The 15,565-nt window shown below is 51.0% G+C and overlaps 1 protein-coding gene across 3 annotated transcripts; it reads right to left on the bottom strand.

The window, feature by feature from the left end:
• Nucleotides 1-6,141: 6,141 nt before the first annotated feature.
• On the bottom strand, nt 6,142-14,865 carry Lto1 (LTO1 maturation factor of ABCE1). 3 transcript variants are annotated; one of them, XM_075972934.1, is made up of 5 exons: nt 14,683-14,865; nt 12,910-13,015; nt 11,147-11,217; nt 9,040-9,157; nt 6,142-8,749 (listed from the first exon to the last, which is right to left on the bottom strand). In XM_075972934.1, the coding sequence occupies exons 1-5, from the start codon at nt 14,772-14,774 to the stop codon at nt 8,681-8,683; spliced, it is 456 nt and encodes a 151-aa protein (XP_075829049.1). In that variant the 5' UTR covers nt 14,775-14,865; the 3' UTR covers nt 6,142-8,680. The 3 variants fall into 3 exon arrangements, with proteins under 3 accessions (XP_075829049.1, XP_075829050.1, XP_075829048.1); XM_075972935.1 differs by having other exon boundaries at nt 6,142-7,236; XM_075972933.1 differs by lacking the exons at nt 6,142-8,749; nt 9,040-9,157 and adding an exon at nt 9,646-10,827.
• Between the last annotated feature and the right edge of the window lie 700 nt (nt 14,866-15,565).

The following is a 15,565-nucleotide window of genomic DNA, read 5'->3' as shown; positions in this document are numbered from 1 at the left end:
CAGATCTCCTCTCCCCACAACCACACATGTCCAGGAGAGTTGGTATGGGGCCTTCAACATTCCAGGAACAGGCTAAAGGGCAGAGAGGTGGAAGAGCTGCTTTCCCATTGGATCTTAGAAGCACCGTAGAGCAAGCTTATCACATTCAGGTGGGCTGATGGGAAGGTTAGTATGGGAGTGCAGCAGAGTGGCCCTAGGAATGCAGACACCAATAGTGTGGGGCTGAGCATACACTAGAGGAAGGCAGGCTGCTGCTGCTGCTGCTGTTTTCCACCATTGCTTATCAAGGGTGGTCGTGGAAGGACACCCAAGTGGAATGGGTAAGCATCACCATCAAATGCGGAGAGCTCACACCATGATATGGTCTCTAAAGGTGCAATTGGCTTGTGTCTTCATCCAGTGGTCTGTGGTGCCCAGCTACAGCTGATGTCCAAGCCTCTTTACATGGCTCAGAAGTTAACCCCAGATACCAATGGCCACTCCAGGCTCTGATTCTAACCCTCAAATTTTGCTGATAAAACTGGAGGGTAGGCTGGGTGGTAACAGTGCACGCCTTTAATCCCAGAACTCAGGAGGCAGAGGCCAGCCTGATCTATAGAGTGAGTTCCAGGACTGGCTCCATGGCTACTCAGAAATACTGTCTCGAAAAACAAAAACAAAAAGACTGGACGGCAAATCCCCAGTGGGATGAGTAGACACTCGTGTTCATGGGGTGATGGTACAGTGGCCTTTGGACAGCCTCAGAAACAAAGGCTCAGGGAGTTAGCCCGCCCAACTGTCTCTTCTCGGAAGCCCAAAGGCCAGCTCTCTCCATTCTCTGCCTCTACCAGCTCCACGGATCCTTGCCCAGTATCCTGGCCAGGCTTCCTACATGCAGAGAGCCCCCATCCTGCTGAGCCATCCCACCCCTCTCAGCCAGGCCAAGGTCTTGAACCTGCCTGGCCTCGGTGAACCTCAGCTTCCTGACTCCGTTCTAGGTTACTTCACTGCCTGGACCTGCCCGAACCTTCATTTCTGCTTGTCCTAGAGGACTCAAAGTATGGCCTCTGTGGAGCTTCTGCATCGCATTATACAGGTGACTGTGTGGCCTCCCCTCCTGACCTCACATCCTGGGGCTAAGTGTGAGGAAGTTAACCTGTTGCTCATAGGCCAGCCCAGCTGCGGCACTTTGTCCTAGAAAGCAAACCACCTTCACCGACCCTACAGAGTACCTGGGCTCCTGGGGCCCACGAGATGCCAGCAGTGGGGGCTGAGGACTTCTGGGGTGGGACACAAGGCAGAGAAGCGGGACCGTGTGTCCTCCTTGCGGTGCTCCAGAGCCCTTGCCACGGCAGTCCAGGAGGCGGACAATGTCTATCAGGCTCCACAAGACTGGACCTGGCCTCTGCATTTAGTGGCATGGCTGTGCAGGCCACACAAGGCCAGAGTTGGGAGCTGGCACTGCCAGGTGTGCCTGCCAGGCAAACCTGGACTTGGGCTGTTGTGACAGCCTGTGTGTGTCTTAGGTGGTGTGCACAGACTGTTTAACACGAGGTAGGCTTGTATACAGGGGCCCCGCAGGGCCACAGCACAGTACTGGTGGGATGCAGTACCCCTGGCTGAGCTGAGCTGGCCTCTCAGGGCTGTCATCCCAGGAATGTCTTTGATCAAAGGGTTGTGCAAGAGGGCAAAGCAAGAGCAGGACCTCTAATCCCTTCCCAGCTCCCTGGCCCACAGAGCCCCCACAGCTCAGCACCACACTACAGGGCCAGCAGACAAAAGCCTCGGGTGGTGGGGATGGTGGGCAGGCAGCTCAGGGCTGCAGTCCTCGGGTCCCGCGTCTGGGGGCATTGTTAGTCACAGGGCACATGAGAAGGATGGAGCGAGAATACAGAATGCTCTGCTGAAGGGGCTTCAGTGGGTCTTGAGCCTCTTAGACTGTGGCATCCATTAAGCCTTTGAATTGTCCCCAAGAGACAGCTGAGACAGCCTGTCAGCTGGGAGCCACTTTAAAACTGAGCAAGCTCACCCTTGGGGTCATCTGTGTGGGGCCTCCCAGCTCAGGGCTCAGGACACCCTTCCTTCCCTTGTTCTGTCCCAAGTGGCTAGGCCAAGTCTCTGACAACTGGGCCTTTCTGGACACCTGCCTCAGTTCCTTTTTCTGCTGCTGTGATAAACACCAGATAAGTGCAAGTGAAGGGGGAAAGTTTTATCTGGCTCCCGGGGGAAGGTGTGGTCCATCATGGTGGGAAAAGCACGGCAGCAGAAGTTCCAAGCAGCTGCTCACATTACATCACAGGGGAAGCAGAAAAAGATGAACACGGGCACTCAGCTTGCTCTAGCCAGGACTCCAGCCCAAGGGATGGTACCTACCATACTTAGAGTGGGTATTCCCATCTCAACTAACCCAGTCAAGAGAATCCTTTAGGGGCTGACAGATGGCCCAGCGGTTAAGAGCACTGGCTGCTCTTCCAAAAGACCCAGGTTTGGTTCCCACATGGCAGCTCACCCATCTCTAACACTAGTCCAGGGATCTGACACCTTCTAACCTGCGTGGGTACCCCGTATAAGCATGGTATAGACATACATGCAGACAAAACATGCATACACATAAAATTAAATTAAAATAAAAAATAAAGAAATCTTGGCTGAATATTCAACATCTTTTAAGAGTCAAAAATTTTTTGGTTAAACATTTTGATTTTATAGTTCCAGGACAGGAACCAAAAGCTACGGAGAAACCCTGTCTCGAAAATAAAAAAAAAAAACCCTGTCTCGAAAATAAAAAAAAAATTTTGATTTTATAATGGTCAGTGCTGAAAGTGCCACGTCACACAAAACATAGAATAAGAGTGCTTAAAGCCAGTTCAGACATTGGTGAAAATTCTGTCCTAATCCCAAGACAAATTTCACTGAACAATTTTTTATGAACATAAAGCCAGCTGGGCAGTAATGGCACAGCCTTTAACCCCAGCACTCAGGAGGCAGAGGCAGGCAGATCTCTCCAAGTTTAAGGCCAGCCTGGTCTACATTGCAAGTTCCAGGAAGAAATAACAGCTCTGACAGGGAGAGCGACCTGGTGTCAGTGTCCTGGGTCGTCCTTGACTAATGACTTGGTTTGAACAGCAGGAGTTGACTCTCTTCAGGGGGCTAAAGGTAACGCTGGGTATGGCTGGGCCAGCCCTGATTCTGGAGGGTTCCTGGCCAGCCTCAGTGTTACTCACCTGGAGCCCTCCTGTTTGCAGGCCTCCTTAGGTCTGTATGCTGCATAGCCTCCTCTTCATGACCCCCCCCCCTTTTTAAGGAGCCAGATGCTTCCCAACTCTTAGCTGATACCAAGTATGGGAGTTTGAATGTAATTGGCCCTCAGAGTCTCAGAAGGAGTAACATAGGTATGGCTTTGTTTGGGGTGGGTGTGGCCTTGCTGGAGGAAGTGTGTCACTGTGGGGGCAGGCTTTCAGGTTTTCTATGCTCAGGATACCACCCAATGTCTCAGTCAACTTCCTGTTGCCTGTAAGATGTAAGACTTCAGCTACTTCTCCAGCACCACGTCTGCCTACACACCACCATGATCCCAGTCATGATGATAATGGAATGAATCCCTGAAACTGTAAGTGAGCCACCCCAATTAAGTATTTTCTTTATAAGAGTTGCTGTTGGTCATTGTGTCTCTTCACAGCAATAAAAGCCCTAAGACACCAAGCATGACAGGCCCCAGCCACGCTTGAGTAGGCCTTCCTCACCCAAGTATAAACACAAGCAAACTCCAGCTGGACAGAACTGCTAAGACCCTGCTGCCAAGCAGATGCAGTGGACCAGCAGCAGGCCCCTGCGCTTGAGAGCAGGCTTGGGAGCTTGTTTTTCAAGGGTACAATGCTCACTGGCAACAGTAAGGCCCCTGCTAGGAGAACTGCACCAGCACTCCCAAATCTTTAGTCCTGTCTTCAGACCCCTGGGGCTCACTGATACATGTTCTCCAATAGAGGCTATGAAGACCCCATCCAGGAAGTCTCCCTGCCACCTACCTACAGGGTGAGTGCTCCCCTATCTCTGGGCTCCCAGAAGACAGTGGTGTTCATCATGAAAGATCCCACAGGTTGGGTGGTTGGTGGTTACATGCCTTTAATCCCAGCACTTGGGAGGCAGAGGCAGGTGGATCAAGTTTAAGGCCAGCCTGGTCTACAGAGCGAGTTTCAGGATAGCCAGGGCTACACAGAGAAACTTTGTCTCAAAGGAATGAAAGAAAGAAGAAAGGAAGTGAGGGAGGGAAGGAGAAAGGACCCCCACAGAAGGGTCTGGGGCATCTGACAGCCCCTTCAGTCACTGTTCCTCCTGATATGGGTTCCTTCTTTATAAACCCGTGTTTTCCTGGATCTGCTAAATACAAGACCTAGCATGGGCTCAGCCAAGCCTGAAACCAGTCTGGAGCAGTTGGCAAAAACTACTCTCGCCTGCTGTGCTTTGTGCAGCCATTCACAGTCACTCCGCCAGCCCATGTTGCCATCCTTAGACTTGCACATGGAGACTAAGTAGTGGAGTAGAAAAGTCAGGACTACGCCAGACGGTAGTGGCAGACGTCTTTAATCCCAGCAATAGGGAGGCAGAGGCAAGTGGATCTCTGTGAGTTCGAGGCCAACCTGATCTAACATTACAATTTATAACAGTAGCAAATACAGTTATGAAGTAGTAACGAAAGTAATCTTATGGTTGGGGGTCACCATAACATGAAGACTGTATTAAAGGGTCGCAGCATTAAGAAGGCTGAGAACCACTGTTTTAGAATGTGGGGTGCTCCATCACTAGCCACTGTGGGGTTGAGAGCACCCAGCCAGACCTTCTGGGGTGTTTTACCTTGCTTGTGTCTCAAAACTACAATCCTACAAAATCAAACTTGACTACAGGGCTGGTGAGATGGCTCAGCAGTTAAGAGTGCTTGCTGTTCTTCCAGGGGTCCTGAGTTCAATTCCCAGCAACCCCATGGTGGCTCATAGCCATTTGTAATGAGATCCGGTGCCCTCCTCTGGTCTGCAAGCATACATGCAGGCAGAACACTGTATACATAAGAAATAAATAAATCCTTTTAAAAACAACAACAACAAAAGAGTGCTTGCTGCTTTTGCAGAGGACCCAGCTTTGGTCCCAGCGCACGTGGTGGCTCACAACCTTCTGTAACTCCGGTCCTAAGGCATCCGATGCCCTCTTCTGATCTCTGCATGCACTGCCACCATGCGGTGCAAGTAAAAACCTCATACACACTGAAGGAACTCTAGCAGGCCCGAGCATGGCCAACATGGCTCTGGCAGGCCTTGCCCTTCCCATTTCCTCTGCTTTGCTAAATTATTAAATTCATCCTAAAGCTAGCCACCAAGGTCTATTCCCCTTATTTGACCACACAAACCCCAGGCTGATTACCAAAGTCCAGTTATCAAAGTATTGAAGTCCAGCAATCAAAAGCCCTTTTTAGCTGCCCTAATTAACGTGCCAAATCAAAACAAAACACCTCATCCTAACACAGGGTTTCCCCCTCTAATCTTTATAAACTGTCATTTGCCTATGGGCCATGTCTACCTCCACTCCAGAGACAATCCTTTGTCCCTCTGGGACAGAGTCCCCTACCCCTCTCCTTTGTTCCTTTCCCTCATCCTCTATCTCCTGTCTTTGTCTCTTATTTTCTGACCTTTGTCCTTCTGTAGCAAATAAATTTCCTCTGTGCTGATTTATTTATATATTGGTTTCTCAAAACTGGGTTTCTCTGTGTAGCCTGGCTATCCTGGAACTCACTCTGTACACCAGGCTGGCCTCTGACTCAGAGATCAGCCTGCCTCTGCCTCCCAAGTGCTGGGATTTAAGGGGTGTGCCACCATCGCTCAGCAATAATCTTTATATTTTAAAAACTCCTCACTAACATTAGCTTTACAGGGAAGAACTTCATTCTGCATTTAGCCTCGGGCTGAAATTGGTACCATAGCCACAAAAAGGCTGCCTGTTAGAGGTCACACGGTACCCTTGCAGGTCTGAGGCCCTGTGTTTAGTGAGTTTTCTCATCCTTGCTATGACAAAATCCCCCAAAGAAGCAAGCTAAAGGATGAAGGAGTTTATGGGGCCACAGTTAATAAGGTGGCAGTTATCAGGGTGGGGAGGCATGGCAACAGGAGCCCGAGGCAGACGCTCACATTTTATCCAGTCCAGAGGCAGAGAGACACATACACTGGCACCCAGCTTGCTTTCTCCAGTTCATGGGACAGAGCACACTCAGGGTGGGTCTTCCCTCCTCAGCTAAGCCTCTCTGGAAACACCCTCACAGCCATGCACAGAGGTGTGTCTCCTAGGAGATTCCAGATCCTGCAGAGCTGGCGGTCACAAGCCCTGCCCTGTGACTGCAGATAAATCAGTAGGTGACTGAGGGAGAATCAGATCACTGGTAGTCCCTGTTCAGTCAGGACACAGCTGTGCAGGAGACACGGGCAGCAGGCTCAGCAGAGAGACTTGGGAGGAGCCAATCCAGACACCTCTGGCCTCCAGCATGTGACACACTGCCGCTCATAGGGGATGGCATCAAAGCTAAAGTCATAGCAAGGCCACTCTGCCAGAGAGCCGGCCAGAACATGGTAAGACGGGTGACAGAAAACAGTCCAGCAGTGGAGACACTGAGAGCTCACAGGACATGGTCTGAGAAGGCAGGCGATTAGCTCGCAGCTCAGTAGTAACATTAAGGACACACGTTCCATGGGTGCCACTCTACCACACTGAGGTGCAGCTTCACCGCAGCTCCATGTGGTTGTCTATGGCAGTTCCGAGTATCATCTTCGTGGGATGACATTTAGAGTAGCAACCTTTTCATGACTATGTCACCTTTCACAGTAGACACAGCCATATCAGCGGGGGAAGGGAGGGCACACCCACACGGCAGGATGCTCCTCTGCATTGTCTATACTGTAATCCAGAAGACCTTTGGGGTAACCAAAGCGTGCGGGGATTGGATGGGGCCCTTGAGAACAGGTGGCTGTGGCAATGCTGACGGGTGGGAACTCTAACACCTATCTACAAGGTAAGGGGAATGGGGGAACAGACAAAGCTGAGAGGGAAAGGGGGCAGAGACAAGAGAGGAACTGGTAACTGCTACCTGTGGTAGCAAATCCAGGGCAGAATGTGGCTAGAATGCTGGGCTCACATCTCTGAACAGAGATCCTGACATCAGCATCTTGGTACTGGAGGACTGCAGCAGCTGTCAGTACAATGATACCAGACAGACTGTCACTGTAAAACACATCATTTATTCTTTTCTCCAAAAAGAAAAGTAAACTATGATCAAAACAGCAGCCACAGCTCTCTGAGCTCAGCACCCAGAGAAGCTCACTGAAGAGCACCTGATCCTGGGAGCAGCTGGAGGATGGCATGAGACTCCCGAGAGGCCACTGCCTGGCTCAGGAAGCCAGATGCGTGGCACCCCGGGCCTCAAGCACCAACACCATCCCTCTCTGGCTAGGCTGGGCTGACAGAATGAGGGAAGAGATCCAGCAGTACCTACTCTATCAGATATTAAAAACAGTGTCCTAGGGCCACAGGCCTGAGATCCCAGCACTCATAAGGCTGAGGTAGGAGGATCACCCTTCAAGGCCAGCTTGAGCTATACAGTGACTCTGTTTCTAAAAGAAAATTAAAAAAAAAAAAAGAACCCAAACCAAAGTGGCACAAATCCACAGTGACCCCTTCACATCATGCCCTAGAACTGAAGTAGGGACAGTCAGGGTACAATGGAGCCACCCAAAGGAGGGCATATCAACGCATGCTGCCATGTGTCCACGCCTGTGAAATGGTATATACTGAGCCGACTCCTGTTAGCTCACCTTATACCTGCCTGTGAACACCATGCAAGACTCGCAAGCTGCTGCTAAAGAAGCAGTGGCACACAGGCAAGCCCCTGGACAGTCACAGTGGCAGTCACCATCTGGTCCTGCTCTAGTTCCCAGTAATCCCCCCGCAGCCAATTCTTAATATGTAGAGCTCATCCCACACTTGGGGACAGCGTGAAGGCCATGCCTCGGCTTCCTAGGGATCTGACTGGCCTTGCCTTCTCAGCTGGGCATCCAGAAGCAAACCAAGCCCAATGGAGTCTGAACCCTGTACCCTGTACGCACTGCAGGAATCTGGGCCTTCTGTGGCAGAGGACAGGGTCCCAGTGGTGCAAGCAATGACAACACATGCTCAAGGCAGAGGCACTGTATGGCACTGCAGGACGTGGATCTGGGGTAGCAGGCAGCTCTGATGGCAGGCTGTGACACTAGGTGGGTCTACTTCATCACCTCTAAAGTGAAATGGCACCCACCTCTGGGACTGCCAGGGGGGCGGAGTGAACCAAAGGAAGCCCAAGTGTGGTCAGCAGAAGCTCAGCACACAGCAGAGAACCTGCTGCGGCTCCCCATTAAGGGCTTTTACATCAGCCTGCCTGAGTCCTACCCTCAAGGTGATCCAACCCAGGACCACTGGGATGACAAAGCCACTCACTCTGGCCAGCGGCGAGCAATCTCTTGAGGGTGCTGCCAGGACCCTGTGCAGAAGGCAGGGTAGTGTTATCTCGGCCAGCCAGCCAGCAAGAGCCTAGGGAAGAGGCCACACTGGTCCTCTCACAGAACAATGAGGGCCACTCAGGCTGCCTTTAATCACTGACATTATATGTGGAGACATCTGCTCTTCTGAGTCCTCAAAACGCAAGTCTGGAGGCTCCCGTGGTCACCCTGAAGTCTGGCTGCACGTTGAGCAGTGAGCATAGCTGAAAGTACCCAAGAGATGGTGTCTCACCAACAGTGTCTCACACCCCTGAACTTCTGTCAGGCTGAGGACACACCTCTGCTAGCCCCACTTTCCGTATCCCAGCACCACCCCACAGGCAATGTCGCCACACCGTCCCCAGCCTATCTCAGTCATCCTACAAGGGGCAGGGGAATGAGGCACGGACACATGCTGCCCAGCAAAGCCATCACACAGACCCTAAGGCCTGCACCCGCCCTGCTGTTATAGTGCACTCAGGCACACCCCAGACAGAGGCTATGGAGCACAAACCTGTCTGAATTTCCCTCTGATTATGTCCAGGTCTTCATGGAGCCTCTCGTAAGTGGGGTCATCATAGGGGAAGTGTTGCAGCAGTGTGATCAGAGCCTCCACCACCTTCATCTTCCTGCTGCGATGCATGGGGGAGAGAGGCTGTCACCCAAGGCCCTACTCCATCCTTCATTGCATCTCAGAGCAGTGGGCAGGCTAAGCTGCCTCTCTGCTCCTGGCAGTGCTGGCCTCCACCTGCTGTAGAGCAACCACTCACCACGGGGCCCCTACCCCACCTGGGGAACTGCAGGCTGGAGCAAGGGAGACCACCGCAAAAGGATGGCAGTCAGTCTCGGCTGTGACTGCCACCCAGTGGTGGCATGATTAGCCAACATCATTCCTCCAGGATCAGTCGGCCTGGCCACTCCTAAAGCCACGAAGTTAAGGACCCTTGCCTCTCACCTGCTCACACTAAACACACAAATAGAGAGCCAGGCATAGTGACCCAAGTCTTTATTCCCAGCACTCAGAGGGCAACGGCAGAAGGATCTCTTTGAGGTTTTGTTTGTTTGTTTGTTTGTTTTTTTAAAGTTTATTTATTTATTATGTATACAACATTCCTTCCATGTATGCTTGCATGCCAGAAGAGGCCACCAGACCTCATTATAGATGGCTGTGAGCCACCATGTGGTTGCTGGGAATTGAACTCAGGACCTCTGGAAGAGCAGTCAGTGTTCTTAACCTCTGAGCTATCTCTCCAGTGTCCGATCTCTTTGAGTTTGAGGCCAGCCTGGTCTAAATAATGAGTTCCAGGACAGTCTGGACTAAATAGACCTTGTCTCAAATTTCACAAAAGGAGGAAGAAGGAAAAAAAAATGCAGCATAGTATGAATTCCTTTAATCCCAGCACTCAGGAGACAGAGGCGGGCAGATCTCTATGAGTTTGAGGCCAGCCTGGTTTACAGAGCAAGTTCCAGGAGAGCCAGGGCTACACAGAGAAACCCTGTCTCAAAAAACAAAGAGAAGCCAGTAAATCATGTGGTGGATAATCAGAGAGAGAAGCCCAGAACCCCACAATTAGTCACAAATACCTTGCTCTTACTTTTGAATATGGGCGTGGTATGAGTCCTAGACACTCAAAGTGTCAAACAAAAGGGTGAGTCCTACAGGCAGGGAGCTGCCATCCTCTTGGCTTGGTTTGCTAATACCCTCCTCTGGGCCCTCCTATACCAGGCCAGGAGCTATAGGAAGACTACACAATGCCAGCCTAACCCAGCTTCTGCACACGAGGGAAATATGCCTTTCACTTCAGGGCTCCCTCCCAGCCTCGGGAAGCAGGCAGATGGGGCAGCTCACAGGACCAAGGCGGGCAGAGCACAGTAAGGCAAGGTACCAAAGCTAACACAGCTCAAAGAACAGTGACAATCACTAGGAACTGTGTGTGTTATAAAAAGGACTTCAGGATGACTTCTGGCTGCCTGTGGTGGTACATGTCTGTGAGCCCAGCAAATAATAGGCAGAGACAGAAGGATGGCTGTGAGCTAAAGGCCAGTCTGGGCCATAGTATAAGCCCCTGCCTCCCAAAAAGATAATACTGTGTTCTGGTTGGCTATGAGAAGCCAGCATTTCTTTCTTTTTCCCCTCTCTGGTCCTTGCTGTACTGGAACTCCTATGTAGACCAAGTTACCCTTGAATTCATAGAGATCTGCCTGTCTCTGCTGAAATAAAGGTGTACACGACCACGTCCGGCACAGTCGGCATTTCCGAGGCCTCGTTTCATTGACAGTACTGCAGTCTGTTATCAGACGCCTAAGTGAGAAATGGACAGGAAATAGGATCCATCTGGCATTACCCAGCGCTCATCAAATACCTATGAGGTGCCTGTCACATTTTACTTATTATTCTTTGAATAACAAAGTCAAGTTGGCCATTACTATTTTCTGTATGAATGAATGACACAGATACCTATGCACACATTAGGAACACTCAGAGTTCCTCCTGGTCTTTTCACTGATAGCATGCTGATGGGAGGTGGGAGGAAAATGGGGGGGAGGGAAAGGAGGTGGGAGGGAAAGGGGTGGAAGGGAAAGGGGTGGGAAGGAAAGGAGGAAGGGAGCCTCAGCCTTACCTGTCTTTCTCGCATGCACCACTGTGTAGGAGACACTTCCATGCAAGAGCAAAGCCACGGTAGCATCCAATCTGTGAATTGAAAACCAGCCCAGAGTGAAGGCGGTAAGCAATCAGCCACACCACACCAGTTACCAAGATCTCAAAGCTCAGGGCCGGACAGAGGGCTGCCACAAGGCTTCTTCAGCTATTCTGGAACCTGTGAGTTTTTGGGCAATGGAAACTGAATGGTGACAGCCCCAGCGGGTGAGCCAGGCCCCAAGATGACAGCAGTGATGCTCATCCTCTATATGATGCTGTGAGCTGGCTCCTTGCCCCTTGTCCCGGGTTCATGTATGCACAACAGAACAGAGGAGAGGAGTGTGCTCAGCTTCTGAGGACACAGAGGAAGAAAGAGTTGTCTAGTTCCTGGGGCTGGGTAGAAAAAGCAATGCCACTTCTGCCTTGTTCTCACAGGCTACTTGCTCTGGGGTGTCATGAGGACACCTGAGCAGAGGACACCAGTTACAGGGTGTGCTACCTCGGGAAGAGATCCCCTGGTCCAGCCAAGCCTGCAGATGAGACTGGAGCCCTGCTGACCCTCAGACCCTGTGTGGCATAACCAAAGGTGGTTGTTTTAGGCCCACCAGTCTGTTTTGTGGCATCAGGTACCTGATACTGTCATGACCTCCTCTGCCAGTCAGGGTCAGTGATCTGTAAGAGGACAAAGGCAAAAGGAGAAACACTGTGGGGCTTATGGAATTCCACTGTAAACGGACTGAGCTGGCTGAAGACGCAAGACAGCACTGTGCTACTCCCATAACATACTTTGGTGGTTCTGTGCTAAGAATTTTCTGTCTGGTCTATGAATCTCCTCCAAAGGCCTTGCAATAGGAAGTGGTTAGATGTTTTAGCTTCAACAGCAAAGGAAGCAACTGTATAGGAAAAGGATCCATGCCTTTATTCTTTTCCTCTAGGCCACTGATTTTCAACTTGAGTCTTGACCCCTTTGGGGTCACATGTCAGATACATATACATTATGATTCATAACAGTAGCAATATTGTAGTTATGAAGTAGAAACAAAATAATTTTATGGTTGGGGGCCACCACAACATGAGGAACTGATGGGGGAGAGTCTTCTGGCTTGTGTTAATTTCACTGGTTAAATAAAGAGACTGCCTTGGCCCTTTAATAGGACATAAAATTAGGTAGGTGGAGTAAACAGAACACAATGCTGGGAGAAAGAAGCTGAGTCAAGGAGTCGCCATGATTCTCCTACCAGACACAGACGCAGGTTAAGATCTTCCCTGGTAAGACACCTTGTGGTGTTACAGGAATATTAGAAATGGGTTAGATCGATATGTAAGAGCTAGCCAATAAGAGGCTGGAACTAATGGGCCAGGCAGTGTTTAAAAGAATACAGTTTCCGTGTAATTATTTCTGGGCATAAGCTAGCCATGTGGGCGGCCGGGTGCCGGGGACACAGCCCTGTCGCTACAATTACAACAAGGAACTGTTTGCAAAGGTTGCAGCATTAGGTTGAGAACCACTGCTCTAGGCAATGTTTCAAAGTTATGGCTAAGCATGTTGGGTACATCCTCTGCCACTGAGCTACTTCCCCAGCCTCTGTTTTTTGAGGCAGTAGCTCACTCTTTAGCCCAGGCTGGGCTAGGACTCCTGCCTCAGTTTTCTGAGTGCTGGGATCGCAGGATGGATCCCCTGTGACAAAGGATGGATCACCACACTCATCTATGAAGTTCTTTCTAAGTGGCCCTCCCACTTACCTCAGATCCAATTTTGGCTCCCTGTAATGTGCCATACTGCCTTCCTTCGACGATCCCCAAGCTGCTGCCTTCTTCATAACCTTCCTGATATCCCTCCCCATGGAATCTATGACAGAGAAACACACTTCATCAGGTAAAACACTGTTCCTTGAAAAATCTTCCCACCTTACATTATCTAGATTCCCACAGGACACAGCAGACTACAGGAAGAAAGGGTTAAAATTCAAGTCATGCCAGGTGGTGGCACGTGCCTTTAATCCCAGCACTCGGGAGGCAGAGGCAGGTGGATCTCTGTGAGTTCAAAGCCAGCCTGGTCTACAGAGCAAGTTTCAAGACAGGCTCCAAGGCTACAGAGAAACCCTACCTCGAACCCCTCCCCCCAAAGGCCCCCAAAACCCCGAGTCACAAAATGCAGGTTCTAGGTCTAGCTCTCTACTCTCTGGCCCATTACTGTGCCCTAGCCCCATTGTTGAGACAGCTCTCACTATGCAGGTTCTAGGTCTAGCTCTCTACTCTCTGGCCCATTACTGTGCCCCAGCCCTCACTATGCAGGTTCTAGGTCTAGCTAGCTCTTCTGCTCTCTGGCCCATTACTGTGCCCCAGCCCCATTGCTGAGACAGCTCTCACTATGCAGGTTCTAGGTCTAGCTCTTCTGCTCTCTGGCCCATTATTGTGCCTCAGTCCCATTGCTGAGACAGCTCTCACTATGCAGCCCACGCCAACCTCCATCAAGTAACTCTTTCCATTTCTTTTTTGTTGTTGTTGTTGCTGTTTTGTTTGTTTGTTTGTTTTCGGGACAGGGTTTCTCTGTGACTTTGGAGCCTGTCCTGGAACTAGCTCTTGTAGACCAGGCTGGCCTCTAACTCACAGAGATCCACCTGCCTCTGCCTCCCAAGTGCTGGGATTAAAGGTGTGCGTCACCACCGCCGGGCTCTTCCCATTTTTTGACTGCTGAGATTACAGGTGTGTGCCACCACCTCCATGTGAAACCATGATGCGTATGGGCTTCATGCATGCTATGAAAAGCACTCTACCAACTGAGCTACAGCCCCAACCCCTAGGGACCCAAGTTCCTTCATCTGTAACCGTGGGTAGGATACACGAGTGACTTCCAAACCCGGCAGAGCACAAGAACCCACAAGGAAAATGTAAAAATACAAACTCAAGCAAGCTTAGTCCACACTAGAAATCTACTTTTCAAAAAGAGTCGGTGTAGCTGAGCCTACATGCCATCCTAACTCTAAAACACCCCCAGGATGCAGGAGTAACAGAAAATATCCGTAAGATCATCACAGTATGCCAGCACTACGGTGCTCTGACTAGATGTTATTGTCTCTGAGGAATCAACCAAAAATTGGCAGTAACTTGAAGTCTGCACTGTGGAAGGAATGCTTTGGAAGCCCCCGTGAGGGGTGAACAGCTCCCCACTTGGCAGGTGGGTGGCCTGGGGAGCTCTTCTGCCTCCGCAGATGTCAGGACCCCACTCCCTAAACAGAGATAGAGCAGTCACCCCGGAGAGATGAGCAGCCGTCCAGGAAAGGCCAAGATGCCCTGGACCACCGTTCCGCCCAGGCATTTCCCCGGGGAACTTTCCACATCCAAAGGGGCCTGCCCGACACATCCATCAGCAGGTCCATGAATACTGCCGTATGTGCGGCAATTAAAGAACAAGAAGATGTGGCAGCTCGCAGATGGCGAAGGCGGGTGTCCCCGAGGACTGCGGGACTCCCCCAAGCAGCTGCCGGGGCGGGGCGGAACTGGGCCGCTGCCTACCTCTCATCCGCCATCACGACGGCGTCGAACATGTCCTGCTCCACAGCCATGGCAGCGGCTCGGTTCTCCCCGGGCTCTCGCACTCCTGCCATTCTGTGTAGTAGTCACCAGCCGGCGAGGAACGGCTACAACCGCCCGGCTTGTCAGCTGGAGGAAGCCACTTCCGCGTGTGCTGCGCGGAGCACGGCGGGTAAGGACGGCAAGCGAAAGAAGCCAAAAAAATAAAATAAAATAAAATCTTTACTGCGCATGGGCAGACCCCGCTCCTCCTCCCAGGCACCTCCCTCTCCTCTGAGAGTGGGGCGGGTCCGGCCGAGCAGGAATGCTTCGCTGTGCTGCGCGCGGGGCCCAGGTGAACCCAGCTTTTATTTTCAAAACCCAAACAAATGGGACCGAATTTACAAACGTAGGTCTTAAAGAAATGAGAAAAATTATCAAAGATCTAGCACAGGAGCATTCCCAGGAAATGGAGGAAGGGCCCCAGCTGCAGGCAACATGGAGGAGGGTGGAGCATCCAGCAGCTTCAGCTGTCACCCGGCTGTCAATCACTACATCTGCACACCCCACAGGAGACTCTCCTGTGGGCTGGAACCGATTTGATACTGCGACATCCTGAAGGACAAATAATAAATATTGCCCCCAGCCAGGAAAATGTCCTGGGGGGCGGGGGATCTCTGAAAATGAAAAAGGTTGTGTGTGCCAGTTACCTTGTTTTTTTTTGGTCTTTTTTGTTATTTTGTCTTTTTTTTTTTTTTTTCTGAAGCTGAGGACCGAACCCAGGGCCTTGCGCTTGCTAGGCAAGCGCTCTACCACTGAGCTAAATCCCCAACCCCGAATGCTGGCTCTTGCTGCCAGTATTTAAAGCAAAACTGAAGTATTTCAT

This window comes from Microtus pennsylvanicus, chromosome 5, assembly GCF_037038515.1.
Source record: "Microtus pennsylvanicus isolate mMicPen1 chromosome 5, mMicPen1.hap1, whole genome shotgun sequence".
Classification (NCBI taxonomy): Eukaryota; Metazoa; Chordata; class Mammalia; order Rodentia; family Cricetidae; genus Microtus; species Microtus pennsylvanicus.
This window is presented reverse-complemented; position numbering and strand designations above follow the sequence as displayed.